At 44.8% G+C, this 27,562-nt stretch overlaps 2 protein-coding genes across 3 annotated transcripts; both read right to left on the bottom strand.

Moving 5' to 3' along the window:
• Positions 1 to 1,508: 1,508 nt before the first annotated feature.
• Positions 1,509 to 14,405, bottom strand: tmprss6 (transmembrane serine protease 6; the record flags this gene model as incomplete). The annotated part of the gene is made up of 17 exons (XM_079730336.1): positions 14,315 to 14,405; positions 13,373 to 13,508; positions 12,811 to 12,953; positions 11,998 to 12,065; positions 10,693 to 10,868; positions 10,014 to 10,221; positions 9,632 to 9,759; positions 7,862 to 7,974; positions 7,452 to 7,561; positions 6,886 to 7,028; positions 6,523 to 6,621; positions 6,173 to 6,286; positions 5,681 to 5,797; positions 3,565 to 3,730; positions 3,154 to 3,431; positions 2,131 to 2,267; positions 1,509 to 1,676 (listed from the first exon to the last, which is right to left on the bottom strand). The coding sequence occupies exons 1-17, from the start codon at positions 14,387 to 14,389 to the stop codon at positions 1,509 to 1,511; spliced, it is 2,379 nt and encodes a 792-aa protein (XP_079586462.1). The 5' UTR covers positions 14,390 to 14,405.
• LOC307071864 (uncharacterized protein) lies at positions 13,804 to 26,807 on the bottom strand. Of its 2 annotated transcripts, none has more exons than XM_079730983.1 (10): positions 26,699 to 26,807; positions 19,985 to 20,192; positions 18,859 to 18,994; positions 18,116 to 18,215; positions 17,701 to 17,785; positions 17,411 to 17,544; positions 17,087 to 17,282; positions 16,786 to 16,891; positions 16,414 to 16,492; positions 13,804 to 16,041 (listed from the first exon to the last, which is right to left on the bottom strand). In XM_079730983.1, exons 2-10 carry the CDS (start codon positions 20,079 to 20,081, stop codon positions 15,082 to 15,084), a joined length of 1,893 nt encoding a protein of 630 aa, XP_079587109.1. In that variant the 5' UTR covers positions 20,082 to 20,192; positions 26,699 to 26,807; the 3' UTR covers positions 13,804 to 15,081. The 2 variants fall into 2 exon arrangements, with proteins under 2 accessions (XP_079587109.1, XP_079587110.1); XM_079730984.1 differs by lacking the exon at positions 26,699 to 26,807 and adding an exon at positions 24,179 to 24,280.
• Between the last annotated feature and the right edge of the window lie 755 nt (positions 26,808 to 27,562).

Raw genomic sequence — 27,562 nt, forward strand, 5'->3', positions numbered from 1 at the left:
TCAAAATTCTTTCATCATATTAATCTCTAAAATCAGATGCATCTTTTTCACCCTGGTCTTCTGCTCTAAAAAATTTCAATTTTCCCACAATTTCATAGAAAAGCCAAACGTCCACAGTCTCAACCCATTTGCCGATATGACCATTTTGTTATTGTATAACTACCATACGTCTATCATTAGGTGGATACCATTAACAGTGCAAATTTTCAGATCTGTAGTCTTTTAAGAAAGCCCTTAATTCTCTTGTGAAATGTGTTCTTGGAGTTTTCTTGATGTTGTGTACTCATCAATAGACATTTTCACCATGTGAATGAGGCTTCATGCAGTTCAGGAATGTCAGTGGCTCAAGGGGATAATGCCTTGTACTGGTGATCCTTAGGTTGAGTGTTCGAATTCTGATTATATAAACAAGCTGAACATGACATTCTGTCATTGCCACTCATTTAAGGATCACAACATTGAACAGCACCTGAAATTCATCAAGCAATCAACATTCCGGCTCATTAGTTTCCAAGAATCTGACTGCCAAGACACAGTATGGCATTAAGGGGAACTTCTTCGTTCTTCTTCATGTGAATGAGGCTACAGGTTTGTCAGTGGCTCAATGAAATAATGCCTTGTACTGGTGATCCTTAGTTTGAGAGTTTGAATCCCGATTAGACAATTATAAACATGTTGAACATGACATTCGACCATTGCTCTGCAGCCCAGTCACCTGAAAGCCGAGGCACAGTATGGCATTAATGGGAACCAACATCTTTCCTTCATAATTATGTGTCATATTTATATATCTTCCATTAGTGTGTTCTTGACTTTTCATTTTGCTCTGACCCTGAGCAACGTTTGGTTATTACCAAACGTTAACCAGATATTTTCTATTGACTAGTCACAATGAGCCATTTGGATGCTATTACACAGTCGGCTATTACTCACACACAGAGCTCCTGGCTGGATGGAAAGCCTCTAAAGATTCTAAAACCAATTATACAGAGAGAAGCATCGTTTTAAAGGAAGCCTGTATTTATCATCCTGAGAAGCATCACCAATTGGTTAAAAACGAACAAGATAGTAAATATTCAGCTTTCTGTTCGCTCAAGGCCGTTGTTTCAAAGTTTTCTCCCCAGTCTTGCTGTTCATTCGTTTCAATACAGACCATCGCTCTGACTTTCCATTCTTTCTATATTTTGTCTTTTATTCAAATATGTTTATATTCTTATTAATTATAAAAGGTTGCATTGCCAGATGCAAAATACAACCCTTATAAATATCATATGTATGTTACAGAATGGATGAGAAACATTTCTATAATTTTTATTTCGCTATTAAAATATGATTTACAAATAAAATATATAATATTATAAAATATTTAACAGGATCGTTTTTTGTTGTATTTCATCATCCTGAAGGCACAGCCACTCACTGGCATAGTTAGCGCAGCACGTAGCATACCGGCGCTCCGTTCATTGGTGACACCTGCGTCGGCCCATCAGGATGGTGTCAGGAAGGTGTCAGGATGGTGTCTGGATGGTGTCCCTGATCCAGGCGGAGACCTTGGTGATGCGGGAGTAGACGCCGTAGTAGTCAGGGCGCCCGCAGCCCGTGCCCCAGCTCACCACGCCCGCTAGGAACCAGCGACCCAACGGCCCTTGACACACGAGAGGGCCCCCGGAGTCCCCCTGGGAGGGGGGAGAGAGAGGGGGAGGGATGAGGATGGAAGGAGTGAGAGGTGGGGGAGGGGGGGATGATGGAAGGAGGAAGAGGAGACAGAGGAGGGATGGAGGGATGGAACGGTAGATGGAGGGATGGATGAAAGGAGGGTGGAGGAGGATGGAAGGAGGGATATGGGTGGAAGGAAGGTGGGATGGAAGGAGAGAATAAATAAATATATAGAAATAACATAATTGACATTCAACAGTGACAGAGTCAGATTACAAAAGTGTCGCGTCCTTAGAAAAGTGATGATGTGATAATGATCATAATGTAAATCATTAATTACTTGTAATAACTCTGTAGAGTCCAAGGTATATTTCTGGTACGATCGTATGACCTTCCGAACAGGCTAGCTATCAGTCGCTTGGCAGCAAGTGATGTCATCCAACTGATGTCATACACCGAGTGATGTCATCCTACCTGGCATGCGTCACGCCCACCCTGGCTGTATCCCGCGCAAAGCATTCTGGGAGTGACTGAATTTCCATAGGTGCGGGCGCAAGACTCCTCGCTGACCAGCCGCACGCCCACCATCTGCAGCACGTTACTGCCCTCTCCTGGTGAGATAAGAGTTACACATCATTCAGAACTTTTAATCCCTAACGGGAAATTTAAAATAACATTAGAATTAAAAAAAAAAAACACACAATCAATCAAGGGTAAAACGATACAATAAAAATAAGTAGCAGTAATTACAGAGAATAAATCTATAGATCGACCCCATCCATACAACCAACCCCACCCATAGAATCGACTCCACCCCCTACCAGTGACGCGGGAAGTCAGTCGGGGGGGGGGGTGCTGAGAGAGCGTCTATGTAATGATGTCATAATAAATGCTGCGCAACATCCATTGTTTACAGGGACGAGATGACGGGTGACGTCACATTCAGGGCTCCGCTCTGATAAACACTCTATTGGTGTGTAAAAAGACTAATGGATGACCGGCTGGTGTTTTGATGAAGTTTTCCCTTCTTCGGGCCAAAAACATCTGAAATACATATTTTCTGCGACATGTTGCACTTGTAACAACCTTGACTTTTTGAATTTTCCCGCCACGCATAGCCTACGTCAGCCTACACAGACAATGTTCTAAATAAAATGAAATGATAATATGATAAATATCATAAAAAGGGTGGATGTCAATAATTTAATGAAAAATCATGTTGTATGATAAAATTATACTCAAAAGAAAAAAAAGCATTGATTTGTTCAGAAAACTTTCTCACTTGCAGTTACAGCCAGGGGCCGCCAGGGGGGGGTGCTGCAGCACCCTAAGCACCCCCACTTCCCGCGTCCCTGCCCCCTACCCACCCAAATCCAAAGAAACAACTCCAAACCACTAACCACCCCCACCCATAGAACCTATCGCTTCAATGTCACCTCCCCCACCCATAGAACCAGCCCCAGCAACCCGCCAGCCCACTAGTAGCAATCCGCCCACCGTTTTCCTTCAGGGCCCCCCACCCCGTCACCCAGCAGAGCGTGCTGGGGGTGAACCGGTGGCTGGGCGGGGGCAGACACACGGGCAGGACGCGCCTGGCCAGTAGGGCGGGGGAAGAGCGCCGCACACGCAGCAGTGCCAGGTCGTAGTCGTGGGAGCCCTCGTCGTAGTAACGGTGCAGGTGGATGCTGAGCACCGGGACCACCTCGTCGTACGGGCCGGTGCGGTTCAGCAGCAGCTTTCCCAGATGCACCGTCCACACGGAGGGGTTGAGGAGGCTGGGCAAGGGAGAGGAGGGAATATAAGAGTAAAAGAGTAAGAGAGTGAGCAAGTGATAGAGAGAGAGAGACTACAGGTTTAGACAGAAACAGGGAAGAGGTGCATTTCACACTGAAATCACATCAGAAGTACCGGTCGTCGTAGAAACAGTGAGCGGCAGTCACCACCCACTGGTCGGAGACCAGCGCCCCGCCACAGATGTGTTGACCTCTGACCTGCAAGCTGGCCTGCCACGGCCACTCCCCCTCAGAGGAGTTGACTCCACCCACAATACGGCTGATCTGACTGATGCCGCAGTCTAATGTACACAGACACATACATGGCATGCACACATCACACATTATATGTGTACACACAGACAGACACACACACTCACTCACTAATTGACTCACACAAGCAAAGTCATGCACAGGAACATCAATAGCAGAAGTCACAGCTGTTTCAGTTTCATGAACTCTCTTTCTCTCTCTCTCTCTCTCTCTCTCTCTCTCGTTATAATGTCTAATAATGTCATGTTTATTTCTATGCATGTACAGTGGGGCAAAAAAGTATTTAGTCAGCCACCAATTGTGCAAGTTCTCCCACTTAAAAAGACGAGAGAGGCCTGTAATTTTCATCATAGGTAAACCTCAGCTATGAGAGACAAAATGAAAAATAAAATCCAGAAAATCACATTGTCTGATTTTTTAAGAATTTATTTGCAAATTATGGTGGAAAATAAGTATTTGGTCACCTACAAACCAGCAAGATTTCTGGCTGTCACAGACCTGTAACTTCTTCTTTAAGAGGCTCCTCTGTCCTCCACTTGTTACCTGTATTAATGGCACCTGTTTGAACTCCTTATCAGTATAAAAGACACCTGTCCACAACCTCAAACAGTCACACTCCAAACTCCACTATGACCAAGACCAAAGAGCTGTCAAAGGACACCAGAAACACAATTGTAGACCTGCACCAGGCTGGGAAGTCTGAATCTGCAATAGGTAAGCAGCTTGGTGTGAAGAAATGAACTGTGGGAGCAATTATTAGGAAATGGAATACATACAAGACCACTGATAATCTCCCTCGATCTGGGGCTCCACGCAAGATCTCACCCTGTGGGGTCAAAATGATCACAAGAACGGTGAACAAAAATCCCAGAACCACACGGGGGGACCTAGTGAATGACCTCCAGAGAGCTGGGACCAAAGTAACAAAGGCTACCATCACTAACACACTACGCCGCCAGGGACTCAAATCCTGCAGTGCCAGACGTGTCCCCCTGCTAAAGCCAGTGCATGCCCGGGCCCGTTTGAAGTTTGCTAGAGAGCATTTGGATGATCCAGAACAGGATTCGGAGAATGTCATATGGTCAGATGAAACCAAAATAGAACTTTTTGGTAAAAACTCATCTCGTCGTGTTTGGAGGAGAAAGAATGCTGAGTTGCATCCAAAGAACACCATACCTACAGTGAAGCATGGGGGTGGAAACATCATGCTTTGGGGCTGTTTTTCTGCCAAGGGACCAGGACGTCTGATCCGTGTGACGGAAAGAATGAATGGGGCCATTTATCGTGAGATTTTGAGTGAAAACCTCCTTCCATCAGCAAGGGCACTGAAGATGAAACGTGGCTGAGTCTTTCAGCATGACAATGACCCCAAACACACCGCCCGGGCAACGAAGGAGTGGCTTTGTAAGAAGCATTTCAAGGTCCTGGAGTGGCCTAGCCAGTCTCCAGATCTCAACCCCATAGAAAATCTTTGGAGGGAGTTGAAAGTCCGTGTTGCCCAGCGAAGGCCCAAAAACATCACTGCTCTAGAGGAGATCTGCATGGAGGAATGGGCCAAAATACCAGCAGCAGTGTGTGAAAACCTTGTAAAGACTTACAGAAAACGTTTGACCTCTGTCATTGCCAACAAAGGGCATGTAACAAAGTATTGAGATGACCTTTTGTTATGGACCAAATACTTATTTTCCACCATAATTTGCAAATAAATTCTTCAAAAATCAGACAATGTGATTTTCTAGATTTTTTTTTTTCATTTTGTCTCTCATAGCTGAGGTATACCTATGATGAAAATTACAGGCCTCTCTCATCTTTTTAAGTGGGAGAACTTGCACAATTGGTGGCTGACTAAATACTTTTTTGCCCCACTGTATGTACGTCATAAGAATATCAACATTTATTAAAAGTGTAAACGTTACACATGGTCGTGTCAGTGACAGTTTCTTTATTGTACATTGCATGTGATCATGTGATCTCCTCACCGCAGGGCGTCTCATCGGAGCCGTCAGGGCAGTCCCTGATGAGGTCACACTCTGGGTTGGTTTTCCTCAGGCAAGTCCCGTCAGCACACGCATAAGTCATGTCTGTACACTGCACACCTGGCACCATACACACACATGCGTACGCACAGACATGAACACACACACACACACACACACACACACACACACACATGCAGAGGCACCCACCCACACCCACAAAGAGGAAATATATATACATGCAGATGTTTAAAAACTGGCAGACTTCACACTTACACACTGCTTCCGTTGACCCCGTGAAGATAAGCGTGTGTGTGTGTGTGTGTGTGTGTGTATATATATATATATATATATATATATGTGTGTGTGTGTGTGTGTGTGTGTGTGTACATATATATATATATATATATATATATATATATGTATATATATACTTGTGTGTGTGTGTGTGTGTGTGTGTGTGTGTGTGTGTGTGTGTGTGTGTGTGTTTCCTACTTTCAGTGCAGTTCTCCTCATCAGTGGCGTTAGGACAGTCGGGGTATTGGTCACACACCTTGTGGTAGTCCACACACCGACGGTCCACCAGACACTGGTACTGTGCCACACACACTGACACACGAAGGGGAAACACACAGACGTGGTGAATTATGGTTTGGTAGTGGTAAAGACCCTAGACCCTCAGGGGCTATGAAGACATGTAGAAGGCTGGGTTTTTTTGCATGTGCATTAGTCTGTTTATTTTTTTTGTTTTTATTCAGTATTTTTTTGTGTTTTCGTTCAGGTTTTTGATCTATTCATCTTTTTTGCATTTTGGGGAGATTCATTGTATATTTGTCAATTTTTACCACAGCTTTCTTCGTCCAGGCCATTTGGACAGTCCTTGATCCCATCGCAGGCAGAGACACAAAGGCCGTTCACAGTGCAAAGGAACTGACCGGGACATGCTATGAACACACAAGCACATGCACACAGACACACACACACTTTACAGCCACTAATGTATAGTTTGAATACGGAACATATACTGTCAATATTGTCAAACTCGACTCTAATGTAGATTTATATTGCTGCTACTTATAATGTGTATGTATAGATGTATTTTCAGTCCTTATTTAGTGTAGTTGTATCTCTTTTTTATTCCAGTACTCTCCTCTTTCAGTGGGTCAAACAACGGACCAATGGCTGAGCAGTGTGTGGGTAGGACCTACGCTCTGATAGGTTGAAGAGGCTGTAATGCAGCTGCAGGCCTGGCCCAGTGAGAGCCACATCGGAGGTCATGCGGACGGTGGTTGAGGTGGAGAGGACAAACAGACGCTCTCTGTAGGGATGCAGGCCTCTGGTTCCACAGAGTCTAATGGTGGTCAGACACAACAACAACACAAACATGAAAAACACAAGCACAAATAACACAATCCAAAACAAAACAAACTAAAACAACACAAACATATATAATATAATATATATAATTGCTTTTATAGATCTGTCTCTACCGTCTCTAATGTTAATTGTATGGTCAATCCCTTAGTGAACTCGTAATGCTTAGAGGTTCCACAGTTTTAAGAAGGTCATTTGTGCCCTCTGCTATTGAAATTCTATTAAGTTAGTCCTTGGTAGCCATGCTGTTGGCAATATTATTATACTATCTTGACAATGATGCCAAATCTTCTGTCTCTTACACCCTTTTCTCCAACCCACTACACTTTTCTCTAACCCTCTTGATTCCTGCCCCCGTCTCCTTCCATCTCCGCTCTCTCCCTTCAGTGGATGTTGGTACCTGCGGTTCTCGACCAGCCACTGGCCCTGGGTGCATGGATGCTGGAAGCTGGCCCTGGTCAGTTCATAGCCCTCAAACTCCAGAGAGAGGCCATAAGCCAAGCTAGGCATCTGGTGGAACATGCCCAGAGACACAAAGAACGACAGACAGACAGACAGACAGACAGACAGACAGACAGACAGACAGACAGACAGACGGACAGACAGACGGAGAGAAAGACAGACACTATCAATTTGTGGATGGTTAATGAATAGATGGATAGATTGTCAATTGCTGGATGTGGTTGAATGGTTAATCGATGAATTGTTATTCGATGAATTGTTAGTCGATTGATGGTTAACCTATGAATCGAAGGATAGCTAATCTATGGATCAATGGGTGGATGGACGGATGAAGCGAGCAGGTCTCACAGTGAAGGTCCAGGTGCAGTTGGTGTCGGGCGGGTAGTAGCTTGGGTAGAAGGGCGTCCTGAGGGTACCTTGAACCCCTGAGACTGCTTCCAGCCCAATACTGCCATTGCACTCTAGAGGGGAGAGATAGACAGACCAAACACTGACTGGCTGCTGTAGACCCAAACCTGTGTATAAAACCGCTAGATGTGCCATTTGTGGATTGCACGGTCCATGAACGGTCTACTTCACATTGCTACCTCAAAGTTCCAACACTGTGCCTACGGAGCTTCAAGATGTAAGAGATGCACAACACATGAAAAGTTAGCATTTTAGTCTAGGCCAGCTGGACAGTAAACACATTGATTATGAATTTGATTTGAACCTGGAGTACAAAGCCATGACAAGACATTACAACTAAGGGCAACATGCTTGATTAACTTATTGGGGAGAAATTTGTGTTATTACGTACATTATACCATGTGTGCACTTTTTCAGTGGGCAAATTAAAATCTTAACGCATTATGGGATAGTTCTTCTTCCCAAACCCCAAAATGTCAACATCTGCATTGGCTTTACTTGTAATACTTCCAAAGGGAAAAATACAATGTGCAAGATAGAGTGGTAGTGAATAGGGACCATATTAGGACCCAGACAGAATTCTGGAGCAACACTTGTCCTTTTATCTTATTTATTGGTTTATTTCAGGGACATTGCACACTAATCAACAGTCAAACTGTAAGTGAGCCAGAGTTAGCCGAAGAGGCTAGTTAACATCCGTTGTCCCTGTACTCCAGAGTGAACCTACTCCCTACTGCTGTAAGAACGCTATAACCAACGACTTGCTACGGTCAGTTGGCCTCGCGGTTAAGAGCATTCATCTTCCAATCCTGGGGGTTCCCAGTAGAAACACTTGCTGAGTAGCAGTGTGGCATCAGAGAACACATACTCAGCCTGGAGCTGACCTAGCAACAATCTGGGCAGTGTTCCAGACAGGCGCTCGGGGCAGACAAAGACAGGCGAGTTGCATGTTGAGAGGAAGACATTTTGATGATGTTCTTCTTCCTGTGGATTGCCTGCAGGAGGTCTTTGTTCTGGTTATTAAAGCCAGCTAAACAAAGGCTCACTTCATCTGTGTGACTTTCTTCAATTGGTTTGCGGTAGCTTGTGGCAGAGTAACCAATCCACTATTCTAAGTCAAAAAAAGGAAATGTGATTCATTCTCGTAATACAGAGCCAATACATTTTTAGCTTGCAGCTTTGACTGCAGCGAGTTGGCCTTTCAAGTCTCTCCCTTGATGTTCCAAATATGTTTAGTCTCTGATTCTGAATATGCCGACCCCCTGTGGAAGGCATATCTACACCCTGTAAACTGTTGTATGCACTGTGTGGACCTAAGAGTGACATCATGTACATTTTTACACCCATATTTTTGATACTCTATAGTTATGTGTTCCTCAAGTTACCGGAATAAATAATGTGAATGTTTTACCTTAAATTGGAGAGACTTTCATACCCGAACTACATTACGTCAGAGTGCGAAAGAAGCGTTGAGTGTGAATTGAAGAAAAGGCTCACATTAAACCGAGTCTTTATGAGTGTTAACGTTTCGATCCCAGACCTTCGTCAGACTGATCATGAGAGTTTTCTCTGAACAAGGTCATGGAAAGAAAGGTTAGCACAATGACCTTAGTGTAACATTCATAACGCAACATATAGTTTGAGAATGATGCTGTCAAGGTAAGTAGGTATTTTCCTTTGGTTTCTTGTTGTCTCGGAGGCTCCTCCTACCTTGCTTCTCCCAAGCTTGAGCCGACAGGGAGACGGAGCTTTGGGAGCTGTACTGCCACACCACCGCCATCCACTGGCCAGAAGAGAGCACTCGAACTGCAGGCTCCAGCCTATTGCAGCCATACACTCTGGGGAAGGGAGGGGGACGGAGAGGGAGGTGGAGGGAGTCGGGGGAGAGCGGGAAAGGGGACGGAAGCAGCCAGGGGGAGGGAGCCGGGGAGGGAAGGGAAAGAGAGCAGGGCGGTTGAGAGGGGGAGGAAGGGGGAGGCAGAGGATGGGAGGTGGGTAGGAGAGGGAATAAGTTTGGAAGGGTGGGAGAGCGGGGAGCCCTTATATAACCATTGTAGAGCTGCTCTGAAAGGCTGATGCGCCAGTCACTCACGAGGTGATGAGTTGGTTGGGGCTGGGGGTCAGGGCGTCATACAGTAGCAGCTGGTCTCCACAGCTGGGCAGCAGCCACTCCACACGGACCTCCAGCTGGGAGCCAGGGGCTGCCTGCAGGTGCCACAGGCAGGAGGAATGCCTAGCGTCTGGGCCCCCCAGGGCCACAGGGAGGCTCCTGGTCTCCACCCTTTGGTAGTGGTAACAGTCTGGTGGGTTTAGACCAACGGGTAGAAGAGAGGAGGCGTTAGTTGTTGTGGTGGTTCTGATTTGTTGAAAGCTGATTGGATCAGGGTTGAGATTGTTCGGTCTTCTGCCGCATTTCATTAACTTCAGTATTTCAGCATGATTTTGCATGTACCAAATACATCTATTTGACTTGCGGGCTAATTGGTTCAGTGTTGTGACCTGATCGGTCCAGGGCTGATTGGTTTAGTGTTGTGACCTGATTGGTCCAGGGCTGATTGGTTTAGTGTTGTGACCTGATTGGTCCATGGCTGATTGGTTCAGGGTTCAATGTTTTGATTTTTTCTGAGCTAAATGGTTCAGCGCTGTGACCCTGATTGGTTCAGACTTGATTAGTCCAGCATATGTCCATGAAAACTCCCCCTTTTCTTTTACTCGTTTTCTTTTGATGTCATGCCCCTCCATACCCTCCTCCCACTCTTCCTTCGTCTCACCTGTGACTGACAGGGAGGCGGGTTGCAGGAGGTACCTCTGCCCCTCCTCCTGACACAGCTGGTACCTTGTCAGGCCCTCTTGAAGGATGTCCCCCACCCGGCCCAACGACACCTCCTCAACCCGGCTGGCTGGCACCGACAGCAGCACCCGGAAGTGGACCACCAGACTGCCCTCTCTGCAGGCACACAAAGGTGGTAAGGTAGGAAGGCAGGGAGGGTAAGGGACGGGATGGGGAGTGTGGAGGGAGGATTAACTATGAATAACGGCAAAAACTGATTAGATTCAATTGATTAAAATTAAAATGTTAGTTTGAAATGCATGAAGAATTTGTACCAGGAAAAACATGATAAAGCTAGCTTGATTTAAGTAATATCTAAATAATAGTGAAGTTAAATCATGGCACCACCTCAATATTGAAACTTGGTGAGAGAGATATCCATGATGTTTTACATCATACCAGGCTACAATGAGGCTGCGCTTCATTAACCCCTCAACATGCCCTTTGTGCACTTCCCCTGTGCAATCAACCTCAATTCCCTGCCTCCATTATATGTGTTGTTCCATTTGTCTGAAACGGAAAAGGGAATTTGGTGAGGAGACCCTAGGAGGGCTGTGGGAGCGAGTCAACAATGACGGTCACTCAGAGGTGTTCATTGCCCTCAATGCTTTGCAGTTATGCATTTGATGCAAGAAAATACATCCATGATAAGGTGGAAGTGTACGTAAACTCTGGTAGCATAACACTAAAGAAGGAGAAGCTGTTATGCCAGATATCTTAAAACCGTAGCAATACTAGTTATGGTAAAAATGATCGATGGATATGTTATTGATTTAAATATATAGCACCCAATGTAAAATATCAGATAGAAAGATACTACATACTTCTGTACGCATACAAAGCATATGAAGCATATGCTTTTTGACAAGGCCAGGTGGGGCCAGCGATTGTATCAGGTGGTTCCCTGGCAACCCCTTGGGGAGCCACTGTTCAGATCACAAACAGATGATAAATCAGAAACCGATGCAGCTCATCACAGAGTGCCGACGTATCACATTTATTGGCAAAAGACGTCCTCGCTCATGGAAATGAGTTTGCCGAAAATTTCTGATGATTTATCAAATGTAATTCCCCGCTCCAGCCTGCCTGCTTTAAATCTGCTCTCCAATGTGAAATTTGCTGTTAGACCAAGGGCTGAGGGGAAGTTAAAGAGGGGAAGTGGAACCGACAATGAAACGCAGACAGATTCATTTCAGTCTTTTATAGTTCTTTCTTTCGATACGTCATGAAACATCACTTCCCATACCCGAAAGCGAACACAGCTGTGGAGTTGAGGTACCAAGAGAGACTTGAATCTGTGATTATTTTCTCCACCTGAATAACAGAGGACAAAAGGAGAGATTGTTTCCGACAGTATTTTTAACTGTAGCCAGCCAACAGCACAGCTCAAATTATACCACAACGTCTATACCTGAAAGCACAAGCCTTAGTCATATCCAAGTATTTCTTATACCCGACTACAATGCTGAATAGTTCCTTTTTCCAGAAATAATTTCTACCTGTGTTCCAGTGTAGATTATTAGAATTTTTCACACCCATCTCATTTTAAAAGGTGACATTGTGATATTCTGAATGATGAAGTATTTATTCCACATTTTTAGAAGGAAGTAAAAGGAGACAATTGTTCATCAATTACACCCGCTGTCATATTTGTGATATTATGGTTTTGTGTTTAACTAAGTGCAAAAACATTACATAAACAAGTAAAATGGTTATAAAATGGGTCTCTACGTCTTGGGTCTCTACGTCGTTGTTCTCTACGTCTTGGGCCTCTACGTCTTGGGTCTCTATGTCATGGTTCCCTACGTCTTGGGCCTCTACGTCTTGGGTCTCTATGTCATGGTTCCCTACGTCTTGGGCCTCTACGTCTTGGGTCTCTATGTCATGGTTCCCTACGTCGTGGGTCTCTACGTCTTGGGCCTCTAATCCCTGGCTTTCTAAGTGGTGGCTCAATACTCCTTGGATCTCCACTAAGGTTGTAATTGTACTGGTCTGGAGAGAACAGTACAATTCCCCTTTTGGCCACGCCAGAGACATATAAATGAAGCTTGAGGCTGACCAGGTCCTGGACATGTCTGGCCTGGCTCCTGAACTCTGGGCTGGTGTCAGAGGTCAGATCATTAGTCAGCTCCCTGTTTAGAAATGAGAAGTAGGCAGTGTACTGCTGCTGCACCCTCGGCTCCAGCACCCACACCCTATAATCTGTCACACACACACACACACACACACAGACACACACACACACACACACACACACACACACACAGGGAATAAACCAATAAACACATCAATTAACCAAAGAACTCATCAATACAACAAATATATGGAAGACGGAGAGACGACAAGAAAATTGACCAAAATCAATTATCTATTATCTGTAAATCATTTCATAAATTAATTCAGCAATCCTCATTCAGTAATCAGGTTACCAATAAACCAATCAAGCTATCATGAGAATAAATAAGTAAATCAATCAAGAGTGTTGTAAGTGAGTGAGTGAGTGAGTGAGTGAGTGAGTGAGTGAGTGAGTGTGTGTGTGTGTGTGTGTGTGTGTGTGTGTGTGTGCGCGTGCGTGCGTGCGTGCGTGCGTGTGTGTGAGAGAGAGAGATCATGGTTCCCACCCAGGAAGTACCACACAAGGGCCGCGCCTCCTGCCAAGACGACGGTGATGACGAGGGCCAGGAGATACTTGCAGGACTCTGATTTCTTCACGACGGTTGTCTCGGTCCCGCCGGTCCATGGAGCCGCTCCCTGGAGCTAGTAGGGGTCCAACAACAACCCTGAACACTTACCCACGTACAACGTGGGCCTACATGTATACGTGCTTGCCTGATAAATGGTTAAGCAATAAAGTTCAACCAAGGTGGGTCGGAAAAAGTAATGACGAAGCAAGTTCATATTTGACCTCAGATATTTTTAATTTGTTGTGATACTAATAAAGCAAAACTTTTTAAATAGTTCAATGGTTCCTCTTGTTTTTTTTGTGGGCATCGGTTGGCAAAGACTACATTTAATTGGAGAGCATGATAAACATTTCATCGACGGCCTCGCCTAACCCTTGCTCATTGTGTGACGTTAGTTTATATCATTCTTCAGTTCACCTGGAAGTAGGCTACTACTGAAGTGTCATGCATTCACTTCAGGGAAACAGAATTGTACTGTTTTTCTGAATTAATGAGATAATTATTTCGGTATTCAGATAATCTTTATCATAAATAAGAATTTCTGTTCATTGTTCAAAGTGAAAGGTCCAACGTTTAAAATGTAGTATCATCTAGCGGTGGGGTTGAGCTTATTCTCCATGAAAACTTATTTCGGAATTTTGAGAAAATAACGAAGAATGCACTAAAGTTGTTCGATCAGGTCGTGGATTGATTGATATTGTTATAGACATTTGGTAGGCCGAATTGACATGACCTTCTACAATAAGCCTATTGATATAGACATATAGACAGACACAAATAGCTCTCTATTTGGTTTAATGTACATTCTTTATCATACGGTTCACAAAGAAAAGGTGAAAGCCGTTAATCCATAGGCCGCTTGTCCGTCGCTGCATTTACCTGTTGATCCACTACCGCAGCTGACTCCCCAAAGTTCTTGACCCGCGGTTCGGTGGAGCCATGCCGGGGAGCCATTACAAAACGCGGAGTTAATTCTGGGAATAACCATTAGTCTTGCACGTTTTAATCCGACGACGTTTCGCAAGGATCACCAACACCTGCCTGATCCTCGCACAAGTCGCCGTTTCTAGGCTTATGTGCCCAAAGATAAATATCGGTCAAATATTTTCCAAAGATCACCTATATCCAATTCGTATCAAATTAGTGCTTTGTTGATCTCACAATCATTCGCAATTTAAAAAAAAAACGAAAATAGCCTCCAATCTATCGTTAAACGAGACGTCATCTAATCCATCCATCTTCAGGTGAAGCTGCGAAGCAGGCAAAAGGGTGTTTGTGACGTAAAGGGTTGACACCCAGCAACAGCGCTTTAAGGGAACAAAAACTGTTCAAATAGATACCCAAATCCCCTCGGACTATAGCTCCAGCTATAAAGGGCTGTATTCACCTACGCTATTAGGCCTAGCGTAGTCTATTTAAGGAGATATGATTGGTTTCTTTGAAACGTTAAACCCCCATTGATGCTTAACATATGCTATGGAATATAAATAATGCATTTATCATAGGTTGTAGCCTAACAATGAGTGCGAAAGTTCATAGTGAATAATAATATCCCAAAAAAAATGTAACATTTGTTGAATAATAATTTCAAGAATATTGACATTACATAGATAATATGACATAGAATTTTCAGTTTTCAGTTGTGTTTACACTGGCATATATCCGCCACTAGAGGGCAGCAATGTGGTTGTACTCGTCATGGAAGCGCCATCTTCCGAACTAAATGACAAGGATGAACTCGGTCCTTGCCCTGGGAAAAACGGGGAACTCTGGATGAGTGAACCAGGGAGTCGTAGTTCTGAGTCCGAAAGCGGAGGAAATGTAAATGTTTTGGTGCCAAGAGAGAAATCCACACCCTCCAGGCTCTCCCCACTGACTTGCTCCTCCCCCCCACTGCCTACACCTGAGTCAGGGCTTATGGCTCTACTTTCAAGCAACTTGACCTTTTCATAGTCCAAACAAACCTCCAGTGACCCGACCTTTTCATAGTCCAAACAAACCTCCAGTGACCCGACCTTTTCATAGTCCAAACAAACCACCAGTGACCCCTGACCTATGATATCTCCACAGGAGAATCCTTGACTCAGCAACTTTTCAATCGGCGATACTTCTCCTTCCTCTTCTGGACTCTCTGACACTTGAGACCCATCCTCAGCCGTGCTGCCTCCTCCCTCTCCCACCTCTTCGTATCTCTCGCAGAACTTCATGGACCCAGTAGTGCCGATATGAGCGCCGGGGATCATGTTGAGTAGATTCAGGTCCGATGGGGCCCTTCCTTCTGCATCCTCCCCCTGACACTCCTCTGTTCCTCCCGTTGCCTCCTCACCCACGGCTCCCCCGCCCACGGGTCCATAAGGGGAGTCGGCGCTGCAGGGCTTCAGGTTAGGGTGGGCCTGGACGTGGAGGAGCAGGGGGGGATAGCTTGGGTTGGAGTAACTGGAGGAGGCCTTGAGCATCTGGGCAAGTGGTGCAGACGGGCTGTGGTTGGAGGAGGCCTTGAGGTTCAGTGTTGCAGACCGGCGGCTGGTGACCTCCACTGAGGAGATAAAATCTAGCCCAGTCAGGGTGTGATGGGACTCGCTGGGGAAGTCAGGCTTCAGCCAAACCTTGAGGAGGACCAATGGAGAAATGTGTGTTTTAATGTGGCGTGTATCATCATCTAATATTGAGGAATTAGTGACGTAGAGGTGACGTAGAGGGAATGGGATGCATGTCATTAAGGAGCAGGAAAGGGACGGCGTCTTGCTCATGGACACCCCTAGCCAATACCACTCAGCTACTGCCAGCCTAGTTGCTACATGTTCTCTCTATACACAGTACTTTTGTCAACTTTTGTAAATCCTTTAAAAAATAGTATTTCCTGTGCTGATTTGGTGCTTAAATAAGAGGCCTAACTGGCCTGATATTTTGGTTTCATTGCAGAGGTGCTGGAAAAACTTTCTAGGAGCAAGAGCATTTCTAAACATTTTAAAGCTAACCGGAGATTTGCCTTCAGGAACGAGTAAGTGATCCAGGTTTGGCAGAGGAGGACCCCTGATCTTCTTCACCATGAACACCCTGAAACACAGAAGCAACTCTCAGTCAAACAACCAACCAACCAATCATATAATCAATTAAAAGTGTGACAAGGCAAGTGTTTTTGCAAAAAGCTTATCTCAGATCCAGCAGTGTCAGTGTCTGACAATTTTAACGAAAAAAAATTGACAGTTGCCATTCTGCTACAGGCTTCAAAACTCCCGTCTGCCATCGGGCTTTTGATATTAATCCAAAGTCGGATTCATGAGACACACACAAACACTTTTAGGAAACACTATACTTGTGGGGACATTAACACTTGGCTCTCTACGTACCAGGTCTCTCTGTCTGTCTTGCAGACGATGATGGCTAGGGACAGAATCACCACTGCACCTACGACTCCTGTCACCAGAGCTTCCCACTGCGTACCAAGCTCTATTTCTGAGGACCAGAGAACACAGGGCAAGGTCAGTTCCCCTACCATCTCTCATTTGCATACGATTTCCAACAGAGACATTGGGAGAGGACGCTGTGATCTGTTGTGGTATTGGATAGCATGCAGTCACCTTTGGTTCCTCCTATAAGTAACCACAATGTACAATCTGGAAGAAGGCCTGTGGCGGGTGGTTCATTCACCTGTCTCTGATGATACTTCCGTCCCAGCGGCAGAGACCCAGGTCAACACAGGGCTCCAGTCGCTCCACTCTGATTTGTACACGAACTCGCTAGGCCGGACTCGGCTGCGCGCCTGGTACCGCCTTCCCTTCTCCAGCCCGGTTAACTCCCTCTGGCACCGGGGATTGCACTCGGTTTCCAGCATTATGTTCTGATCCTAATAAAAACGACAAGATGAGTTTCATAATGCACGTGATGGACCTATTGAAGTTGTGTTGCAATGAGTTGTATTGCATTCTGTTGCATTGAGTTGAGGTAAATTGTGTACCAAACACACACACCTACCCCCCATGGTTGACCCTCTTGTTTCCACTGCAGTTGGATGTTACGCTGGTCAATTCTTCCTAATCTAGGGACCTCAGAGAATAAGTAGACGGTGGTCAGGTTGACCTCAGGCCTGCTGGGTGTCTTCAGCTTTACTACACACACACACACACACACACACACACACACACACACACACACACACACACACACACACACAAAACAAGAAAAAGGTGTTTTCAGTGTTAAAGTTGGCCCTGGGCTATGAGCAGGGAAAGGGAATAAAGGGTTAGGTAATGCTTAGTACTTACTGTAGTTTGCTGGCTTGTAGCTGATGTTGGTGTTCACAGACTCACAGTGCAGAAAAATGGTCCACTCATCGCTGTGCGTAAACCCCTGAGGGGAAAAACGTCAACAAGGAGAACACTTATTCTTGACCACTTGAGGGTTAAAGTTTTGGTTAGGGTCAGGGTTTGCGTATTAGGGTTACCTGGCCTACCAAGTTCAGGGTAATTGGCTGATTATGGTTCGGGATACCTTGATGGTTAGGGGATGGGGGGGTTAGTGTTACCTTGATGTGTAGGGTTAGGGGAAGAGGGTTAGGGTTACCTTGAGGGGTAGGGTTAGGGGGAACAGGGTTAGAGTTACCTTGAGGAGTAGGGTTAGGGGAAAGAGGGTTAGGGTTACCTTGAGGGGTAGGTTGGGGGAAAAGAGAATTAAGGTTACCTCGCTCATGCCTGGTTGTAAGACCAGGCTGCATGCTCTTAAGGCTGGGTGAGCGGGGTCCCGGGGCCTCATATCACATTCCGCTTTATATTTATTTTTACTGAAAAGAAAGCAGTATTAGTGTCAGAGTTTCATTATAGTAATTTCTGTTGTTCTATTCTAATCCTGTTCTTTTTGTTTTTTGCTATGGCCTATTTTATTCTAGCTCTGTCAGTTCAAGTGCTGTTTTTTTCTATGATATTCTAGTTCTAGGTTCTATGTTCTTTTCTATGCCATGCTATTCTACTCAATGTTATTCTAGTGTGGTCTGTTTTGTTAGTACATAGTGGCTATTACACTGAAGTAACAATTCACTATTGTCGGTTAGATTTATTCTATATACCTTGGACTTGTAAAACCTAATGTATAGGGGCCGTGCATTGACTGCATGAGCTGATGTGAAAAAGACGCAATCACTGCCCTGGCGCATGGATCACACAGTGATTTGTTACGTGTAACGCACTTCTGAAGTTTTGAAGGTCCGCAAGCATAGAGTTGCAGTCCACAGCCAAGTCCCGATAAAAATGCCATGGTTGTGTGTGCCTGTCACTTTGCAAACGGTGCATCTTAACTATAAATTACGCTCAACTCTCCGTCCCGATGGGAGAGACTCAGGACTCTGCAGGTTTTTTACACCTTCATAGGGTTAAACAACAAATGTTCATATGGAAACAAAATGATCCAGAGGGGACTTGTGTGCATACCTCGTTTTCCTATAGAGTATCTTTTTGGTTTTGAGCTTGCATGGGGTGGCAGCCGTGATGGAAGAAAACTGGGCCGATAAAGAGCTGTTCCAATCACAGGAGATGATGGTGTTGAAGTCACACAGACATTTGAGACCTGGGGGATGGAGACAGAAAGGGGATTTTACAGCTGCTCCTGGACTCTTGGGCAGCTGCATAAACTCTTATCCAGAGACGCACCGAACCTGAGCTGAAACCTGAACCTGAAGCTGGTTGGGATTATGCCCTGAGTTCTGTTTAGTTATAGATATATTCTTCGAGAAAATGTTTGCGAGCAGTAGCCTACGATTTACCTTTCATAAGAGGATTTCTAGTGTGGCCGGCCGGTCTACAAGGTGTTGATTTTAATCCCTTACAGGCTGTCATGATCCGCCCCTGGTTTTCCCATTCACCTGCCTGCCACCCTGATCACTCCCAATTAACCCAACCACCTTCACCTGTTTTTCCCCTATATCAGTCCTTTCCTCCCAAACATTCCCTGCCAGATTGGCTCTTGTGTTTCACAGTTCTTTCCCACGATTCGAATCCTGACCTACCACCTATCCTGCCTGCTCTCTGATCCTCGCCTGTCTGACTATCCTGCCTGCTCCTGATCCCCGCCTGTCTGACTATTCTGCCGGTTCCTGATCCCCGCCTGTCTGACTATCCTGCCTGCTCCTGACCCCCGCCTGTCTGACTATTCTGCCTGCCGATCCTGAATCCGAATAAACGATTGACACTGTTCCATGCTCTTCGCCAGTCTGTGCACTTGCGTTCAGCCAAACGCTCACGTTACAACAGGCACTTTGTCTATGAATATTGGACAACATGCATGCATATTTTATGGTTCATAATTAGCCCCTCTTAAAACCATTGTCTTTAAGCACTTGTTTATCTATGTATTTAACCTTCTAGTTAGAATGGATCATTAATAACTGTATTATGATCAAAGATATCGGGGGAGGACGATAATAACACGGTATCATCGTTTCTTTCAAAAAACAGAACCCTCAATCCAAAAACAGTGTCTGTTGATATCCCCACCACAGTCCCTCAACAGAAACGAAGGGGCCGTGTTAACTTGTTGAGGGCAGGATGAATCACTCACCGGGAAGGTCAGTGGCCAGAGACAGTGACAGGGCCAGGACCAGCAGCAGTTGAAGAAAGAAACGGGAGGCGTCCACTCGCCATCCCCATGTCTCCATGTCTCTGGCCCTCTGGGAGACTTCACCAAGGTAGGTCCTCAGAGGCCCAAGCAGAAGGCTGCGTGGCTCGGTAGCACTGCTGTTCTAATACCTCTGCTGCTCCTCCTTATCCTAGACGGTGGGGACAAAGAGATACTCGCTAGAGGAGCAATGTCTGCAGGTTTCACCACCACAACCGCCTTCCTGTTATTTTCGGTATCGCCACACATCACGTGTATGTTAGCACGTAGCCAGGGAGAGCCCCCACACCACAGGTGAAATAAAAAAGCAGAATTGCGACTCCTCGGGTCATGAAAACATGTTTTTTTGTCATGAAACCACAGACCTATTTTTTTTGTTGGCCTTTAAAAGGCGAAAAAATATTACCTGCAAAGCTTTCTGTATCACATCACATGTTATGACTTATTTTGTAACACTAGACCTTTGCATCTTTTTCTGTTCTCATAACCACTGATGTTGTCTATGTCTGAAGCATGAAGGTGACTTACGGTCCTTTGCCTTGTCATGCAAAGTATTAATGTAGAAGGACCATACAGTATTGCATATATGATTATGAATCACTTTGCCTCTTGACAAATGTACAAATTCTCAATCCACTTGCTGCTCTGTGTTAATTACATATATGTATATATATATATATATATATATATATATTTATTTATATATATATACATATATATATATATATATATATATATATATATATATATGTTATGTATAGCATAAAACACACCCATCGCTTTAGATTGTACTTAACTTCCCGGTCAGATTGGTCATGATGTGTGCTTTAGAAACTATGTCTCGGGATCGTCTAGTGGCTACGGTGTTCGAGTCCCAGCCGAAACGCTCTGGGACCGATCTACGATGTCTTGAGTTTACTGTGTATGCATCCGAGAACAAGATGCCCATACTCTGACCTGCTCCTTGATGACCTGCATCTGAATGCTCTTTAAATATATATACTTTATCTGAACTCAGTGTTAGTCGCTTTCAATAAATAACGTTAAGGAATTTGTTGAACACGCTGATTTTGGAGCAAGATAGTTCATTAACTTTCCCCGCAAACCACACACACACACACACACACACACACACACACACACACACACACACACACACACACACACACACACACACACACACTTCAAAACACACGTCCTTTTTTCTGCGTAGTGAAAGTAGTTCCCATTGCAATGTGGTTATAGGTTTCTGTTGCTACAATGTGTGTGTGCGTGTGTGTGCGCGCGAACGTGTGTGTGTGTGTGTGTGTGTGTGTGTGTGTGTGTGTGTGTGTGTGTGTGTGTGTGTGTGGTGGAGGGGGGAGGGGGAGTCGGTTGGAATATTTTGGTCAGCTGTTTGAAAGAGGACAGTGGAAAATTATTTTTCCTTGAAAACAGGACATGATCATAACAGCTGCACACAGTGGCAAAAGCAATGCCATGATAGCACTCTGTATATAAGGCCCCGTTTACACGAGGACGCTTGCGGGTAAAAACGACAAAATGTTTTATCGGAAGTGCCTTTCGTTTAGACGGTGACAGCGTTTTTGGGGCTTAAAAACGCAAAAATCTGAAACCACCCTCCAGAGTGGAAAACTTGAATACGCTCCGCCGTAGCATTTCCGTCTACACTGCCAAGATGCAAAACTCTGCTCAGATCTGCTCTAGTGTTGACTCGTTCGCGAACGAATCAGTTCGAATGAACGAATCAGTTCGAATGAACGAATCGTTAAGACGAACGAACTGAACTGGTTCCTCTCTCTCGTTCGCATCGTTCGCCTCGTTCGTTCTCAGACTCGACTCCTCCCAGACCCACTAGTTGCTGACTCGCTGACAGTTCGTTCACTCACTGTGTGAGTGGTGAGGAGGGACCAACTGAGAGACGTCACAACTCACGAGAGCCAGCCAATCGTATGCTGTTCTAGGACTGAGTCTAGGACGCTCTCGTTGAATTTTAGTCAATGAGAGACAGAAATCAACCGGTTTAATGGGAAAAAAACAAATGGGCTCAGTGAGCGAGCTCTATATTATTCACATTGGCCATCTGTTGCATGGACGTATTTAAAGGATGCATTGTACAGATTTATAATTCGAAATTCGTCCCAGCCTTTATACCACATTTTTCACAACCTACCAGCTCTCATTGTGAAGACTAGTCACCGCGCAATTCGTTTCAATGGAAATCGCGACAGTATACTTTCAACATAAAGTGTACATATTTATCATTTGAAATTCGTCCCAGCCTTTATACCAGAAACTCTAGAGTCTATAGTGTAGCGACCCTGGGACATTTAAAGAGTTTGTGTGTAATGTGTTGCATTGTGTTTCGTTGTCCGTTATGCCAGTTGTTCTCTGTGCATGTATTGGATGTTCTTCTTGTCAATCAGTGTGGGGGGTGAATCAATGACACAGCGGATAGCCAGCCCACAGAATGTGGCAACTGTGGCTATGCCAAGAGACACCTCTGGAAAGACTGCCCTGCCCGTAATGAGGAATGTAGGAAGTGCCATAAAAAAGGACATTTCGCTAAAAAATGCAGGTCAGCCAAGAGTGTGCATGACATTACACAGGGGCACACTAGTTCGGAAGATGAGGAGTTTGCGTTTTTGGGAGAAGTGCGCTCGGGTGAAGAGGAAAAATGGTTGGGAGTGCTGCAGCTGAACGGTGAGGAGACTGCATTCAAACTAGATACAGGAGCTGCAGGTACTGCAATTCCGAGCAGCACTTATTCCAGTAAAATACATGGAACACTCAGGCAGCCTAGTAAGGTGTTGTATGGACCAGGGCATCACCGACTGGACGTTAAAGGATGTTTTGAAGGGTACCTGACCAGTAAAGAGAAGGCAACTAAACAACAAGTGTATGTTGTTGATGAACTGACAAAGCCTCTTTTAGGTCTCCCAGCGATTATGGCTCTCAAGCTAGTGAAGCGTGTCCATACAGTGGAAGTGCAACAGGAGGATTTCAAAGCTCAGTTCCCCACTGTATTCTCGGGTCTGGGAAAATTAAAGGAGCCCTACACGATTGCATTGGAGCCGGATGCTGTCCCATACGCCCTGTCTTCTCCACGGCGTGTGCCTCTCCCACAGCGTGATAAGGTGAGAACAGAGCTTGACCGTATGCAAAGCATGGGGGTGGTTTCCAAAGTGACACAACCTAAACCATGGTGTGCTGGCCTTGTCGTTGTACCCAAGCCCAATGGAAAAATACGGCTGTGCGTGGACTTAACACACTTAAATAAGTGGGTTCTGAGAGAGAGACATTCTCCCAGCCGTAGATCATACTCTGGGAATGCTCGCTGGGGGCTCGCTGGGGTCACCGTGTTCGTGGATGCGGTCACTCAAAGTCTTCCTGCCACAGAGCCCAGATTGAAAGAAAATATAGAGAGACAGAAAACTGACCCGGTCTGTGCGAAGCTGATCAGGTACTGTGAGATGGGGTAGCCAGAAAGACATATGCTTCCCCCAGAGCTGGCCCCCTTCTGGCCTGAAAAGGGTAACATCACACTGACTGGACAGCTACTTCTCAGAGGCCAAAGGATTGTGATCCCACGTGACATGAGACGGGAGATTCTTCATAATCTCCACTGTGGGCACCAAGGGATCGTAAAATGCAGAGCGAGGGCCCGCCAGTCAGTCTGGTGGCCAGGACTATCTGTCCAAATCAGTCAGATGGTGGAAAACTGCAGCACGTGCTCACAGCATAGGGCAAAACAACTTCTTGTAGTGGACTATTTTTCACGGTACATAGAGGTAGCCCGTCTCAAGGTAGCATCAGCTGTGACTGTTGTAGCTGCCCTCAAGGATGTTTTTGGTCGCCATGGAACACCAGAGACTGTCGTTTCTGACAATGGGCCGCAATACAGTTGTTCACTGTTCGAGTCCTTTGCCATGGAGTATGGGTTTACTCATGGCACAAGTAGCCCCAGATACCCCCAGGCAAACGGAGAGGCAGAGCGGGCGGTGGCCACAGTTAAAGGATTCTGGAAAGGAGGAGGTGACAAAGCAAAAGCGCTACAGACATATCGGGCTACACCGTTGGAGAGTGGCTACTCCCCAGCACAACTTCTTATGGGAAGAAAAATTCGCTCCGACATACCACAACATCCAGCAACGCTCCGTCCTCGGTGGCCGAACATCAAGGGCTTCAGAAGGTCTGAAAAGCAGGTGAAGGAGGACTAACAACGCCGTTACAACTTGCGTCACAGAGTTCGCTCCCTGCCACAGCTGCAGCCAGGTCAGGACGCGTGGCTGACAAGAGAGAGGAAGCAGGGCACTGTCATTCAGAAGGCGGTAACACCTAGATCCTACCTAATTCACACTGAAAAAGGACAGCTCAGGCGTAATCGCACCCACTTGCGCCCAGTGCAAAATACACAGCCCCAGACAACACCAGACACAGACGAAACACATGATACAGGCCAAAATCCAGGTAACACAGACACACCCACTGACACTAGTAGGGAATCAAAGAGCCACACACATACAGAGGCAAATAACACATATGTGACCTCTTCAGGTCGTGTCTCACGCCCGCCGGGGCGTCTGGATCTCTAAGGACTGTTGGACTGCGGTATGAGCTGGTGAAGAGAAAAAACAGCGGAAAGTTGTGCACTTTTTAGATTTAAGTTCTCTGTTTATGTTTACAGCTCTATGCTTTATGTGATACCTGTAGGAGGGTTTAAGTTCTCTGTTTACGTTTACAGCTTTATGCTTTGTGTGATACCTGTAAGAGGGTTTAAGTTTTTGTTTATGTTTACAGCTTTGTGCTTTATGTGATACCTTACAAGAGTGTTACTAAGTAACCTACAATATTAAGCTTTAAGTAATATATAGCTATATAGGTTGAGATAACTGTTCGAGTGTTAACAGTGAACCCTGTTTGTTATTGGAGGGACGTATTACTTAAGGGGGAGATGTTGTTTAAAGAATATAGCGGAGCTATATGTATGTTGTTGCACGGACCCGTTTAGGCGGGAGACAGATGACTTGCGGTTCAAGAGTAAACACGTTGTTTGCAGCTCCGTCTCTGTCTACTTCATTAACCCTTGCCTAACGTAACAGTCATTAAGGAGCAGGTAGGGGTTAGAAGAAAGGCGTGTTCGTTTTTACGAATATTATCAAAGGTCAAGCCAGACATTTTTTGGAACTTATCGGTTGAATCTGTCTTTGCGTCGTGTAGTGGTCTAATTGTATGTAACTGTTTGACCATGTTCTTTCAATAACCAAGTCGCCAGAGAAACACGTTAGTATTTGTACGTTTCTGAAACCATATATATTAACGTTTCTGAAGCAAAAAACATTTCTTTCTTTTTTTACAAGGCACTACGTTTATATCAACGTAGTGCGTTGTAACTGTTCGTGTCGTTTTTGGTCAGCTTAAGGTGTTTTGAGGGAATATAATGCGAGCAGACTGCTTTCTGCTTAGGAAATAACCTAAATTAGATATTTAGATAGCCTAGTGTTCCACGTAGGCTATTTCAAACAGGGTGCAATGAACTCTTGTTCGGAATCCCCCCGCCCGCCCAGTTGTATATGGCATAATTTAATGTTCTGTGAAATGCACGTATAATTGTATAGCCTACAGGAACAATGTATAAAAGTTCATGGTTCTTGTGATAGGATATGGACGCTGCGATGAGGTACGTTAGGATTATATATATATATATATATATATATAGGGCATTTAGCAGACGCTTTCATCAAAAGCGACTTACAAGAAAGTATATTTGTAAGAATGTAAGCATTAATCAAGAATTAAGAAAACATACTCCATGTTGCTCAAGAGTTCCATTAAGGTGGAAGTAAAATGTTGGTCAGGGGGAGTTTCAGTACTAGACCGCACTAGTCTCACAGTTCTCGGTACAGCAGTCTACGTAATGGGGTAAAAGTGCGTTTCAAACCATATGCGTAAGCCTACGACGAATTTCTTTACATATTCCCCGTACCTTAATGGTACGGGGAATTCACCCTGCACTCTCAACACTAACAAACACACACACACACACACACACACACACACACACACACACACACACACACACACACACACACACAATCTCTCACTCACTTACTCACTCTGCTCTTTCTCTCTCTCTCTCTCTCACACACACACACACAAACACACACGCACACACACACACAAACACACACACACACACACACTCACACACAGAGAGAAAATTAACTTAGTTCAAAAAGCTTACAAGCCCTTTTTCTTAGTGTTTACTTTTTAGTAGAGAACCTGTGTTGGGAACACTTTTCAAACATAGTTGACGTCCTGAAAGACCGTAATCTACCAAATACTTAAACTTCACTAATCACTAATCAAATAGCACCCATCCATTAAGATATTGACTGTTTACTGTTCTTAGAAAAAAAATAAAATCTAAATGACTGAATTAATGAATACTAAACTGAATGATGTCAAAATCCACTTAATCAAATAATCGTTCAAAGCATCTCATCATCGATATTCATACTTCATACGTCATCAATGTAATAAGGCTACACATCCAGACTTATATCACCATCCTCGTCGAATACTCATTAATCATGTAATTGGAGATAGAAAATAACAATTATCAAAGTAAAGTCAATGCATGTGAGTAAAACCTACCTGTGGAGGTTTCCATGTCGGGTTGTTGTAAATGATCTGCTGTTTCTGTGAAAAACATGGAGGCGGGTGATTCGGCAAAATGCAGATTAGCCACAAAGCGGTGTGCTGACCTTAAGCATGTCTCTACTCACGGTCTTTTACTTATCATTTCCCCATTTCGTATTCTAGCCAGCTCTTCCCCAGAAATAAAAAAGTAGAAACATCACGTCGTCTAAAGGTCTTTGTTTTCGGGTTGATCCTATATTTCAAAATAGTTGAGAACGTATGTGTGTGTTTGTGTCTAATAGAAAGAGAGAAAGAGAGAGATAATTTATAGGGCTACATAAATAATTGTTAATTGATGAATTACAGTACATTGCCACCTTGTGGTTATGCCCGGGATCGATTCAGAACATCTGAGCTCGTTGCGTGTCCCCTTGAATTTTTTGATCTCTTCAAACTCAATGCCAATGGTCAGGTACGGCCACACTGAACGCGTTACGCGCATGACGGACACCAGGAACACGCATCAAGTCTCTCTCTCGCACACACACACACATTGACTTTAGACTTAAGTTAATTTCATGGTGAACACACTACTGGTCACAATTGATTTATTATTCAGATGAATGAGCTCGTAAAGCTGGAAGTGAAGTCTTTGTTGGGCCTTCGTTATACATGTTTGATTAAACTCTGGTAAATGTCGGTAGAAAATGCAGGTGTGGCGGGGCTCAGTGTAAAAGACAATATGAACGGGGGAAGGGGGAAATAACTAAAGAGGGACCGACAACGCCACCTGGGGAATTACACCCCAGGAAATATAGAACAAAGAATATAAACTATGATATTACAGAAATAATAAGGACACAGGTTCAACAACTAAGA

This window comes from Pollachius pollachius (genome assembly GCF_949987615.1).
Source record: "Pollachius pollachius genome assembly, chromosome: 2".
NCBI lineage: Eukaryota > Metazoa > Chordata > Actinopteri > Gadiformes > Gadidae > Pollachius > Pollachius pollachius.

Coding starts and splice junctions, on each gene's coding strand:
- LOC307071864 (XM_079730983.1), bottom strand. CDS start 20,081: ATGGAGACATGGGGATGGCGAGTGGACGCCTCCCGTTTCTTTCTTCAA. Junction 18,995..19,984: donor TCTGGCCACTGACCTTCCCG/GTGAGTGATTCA, acceptor TCCATCCCCCAG/GTCTCAAATGTCTGTGTGAC. Junction 16,042..16,413: donor TTCCTGAAGGCAAATCTCCG/GTTAGCTTTAAA, acceptor GTCCTCCTCAAG/GTTTGGCTGAAGCCTGACTT.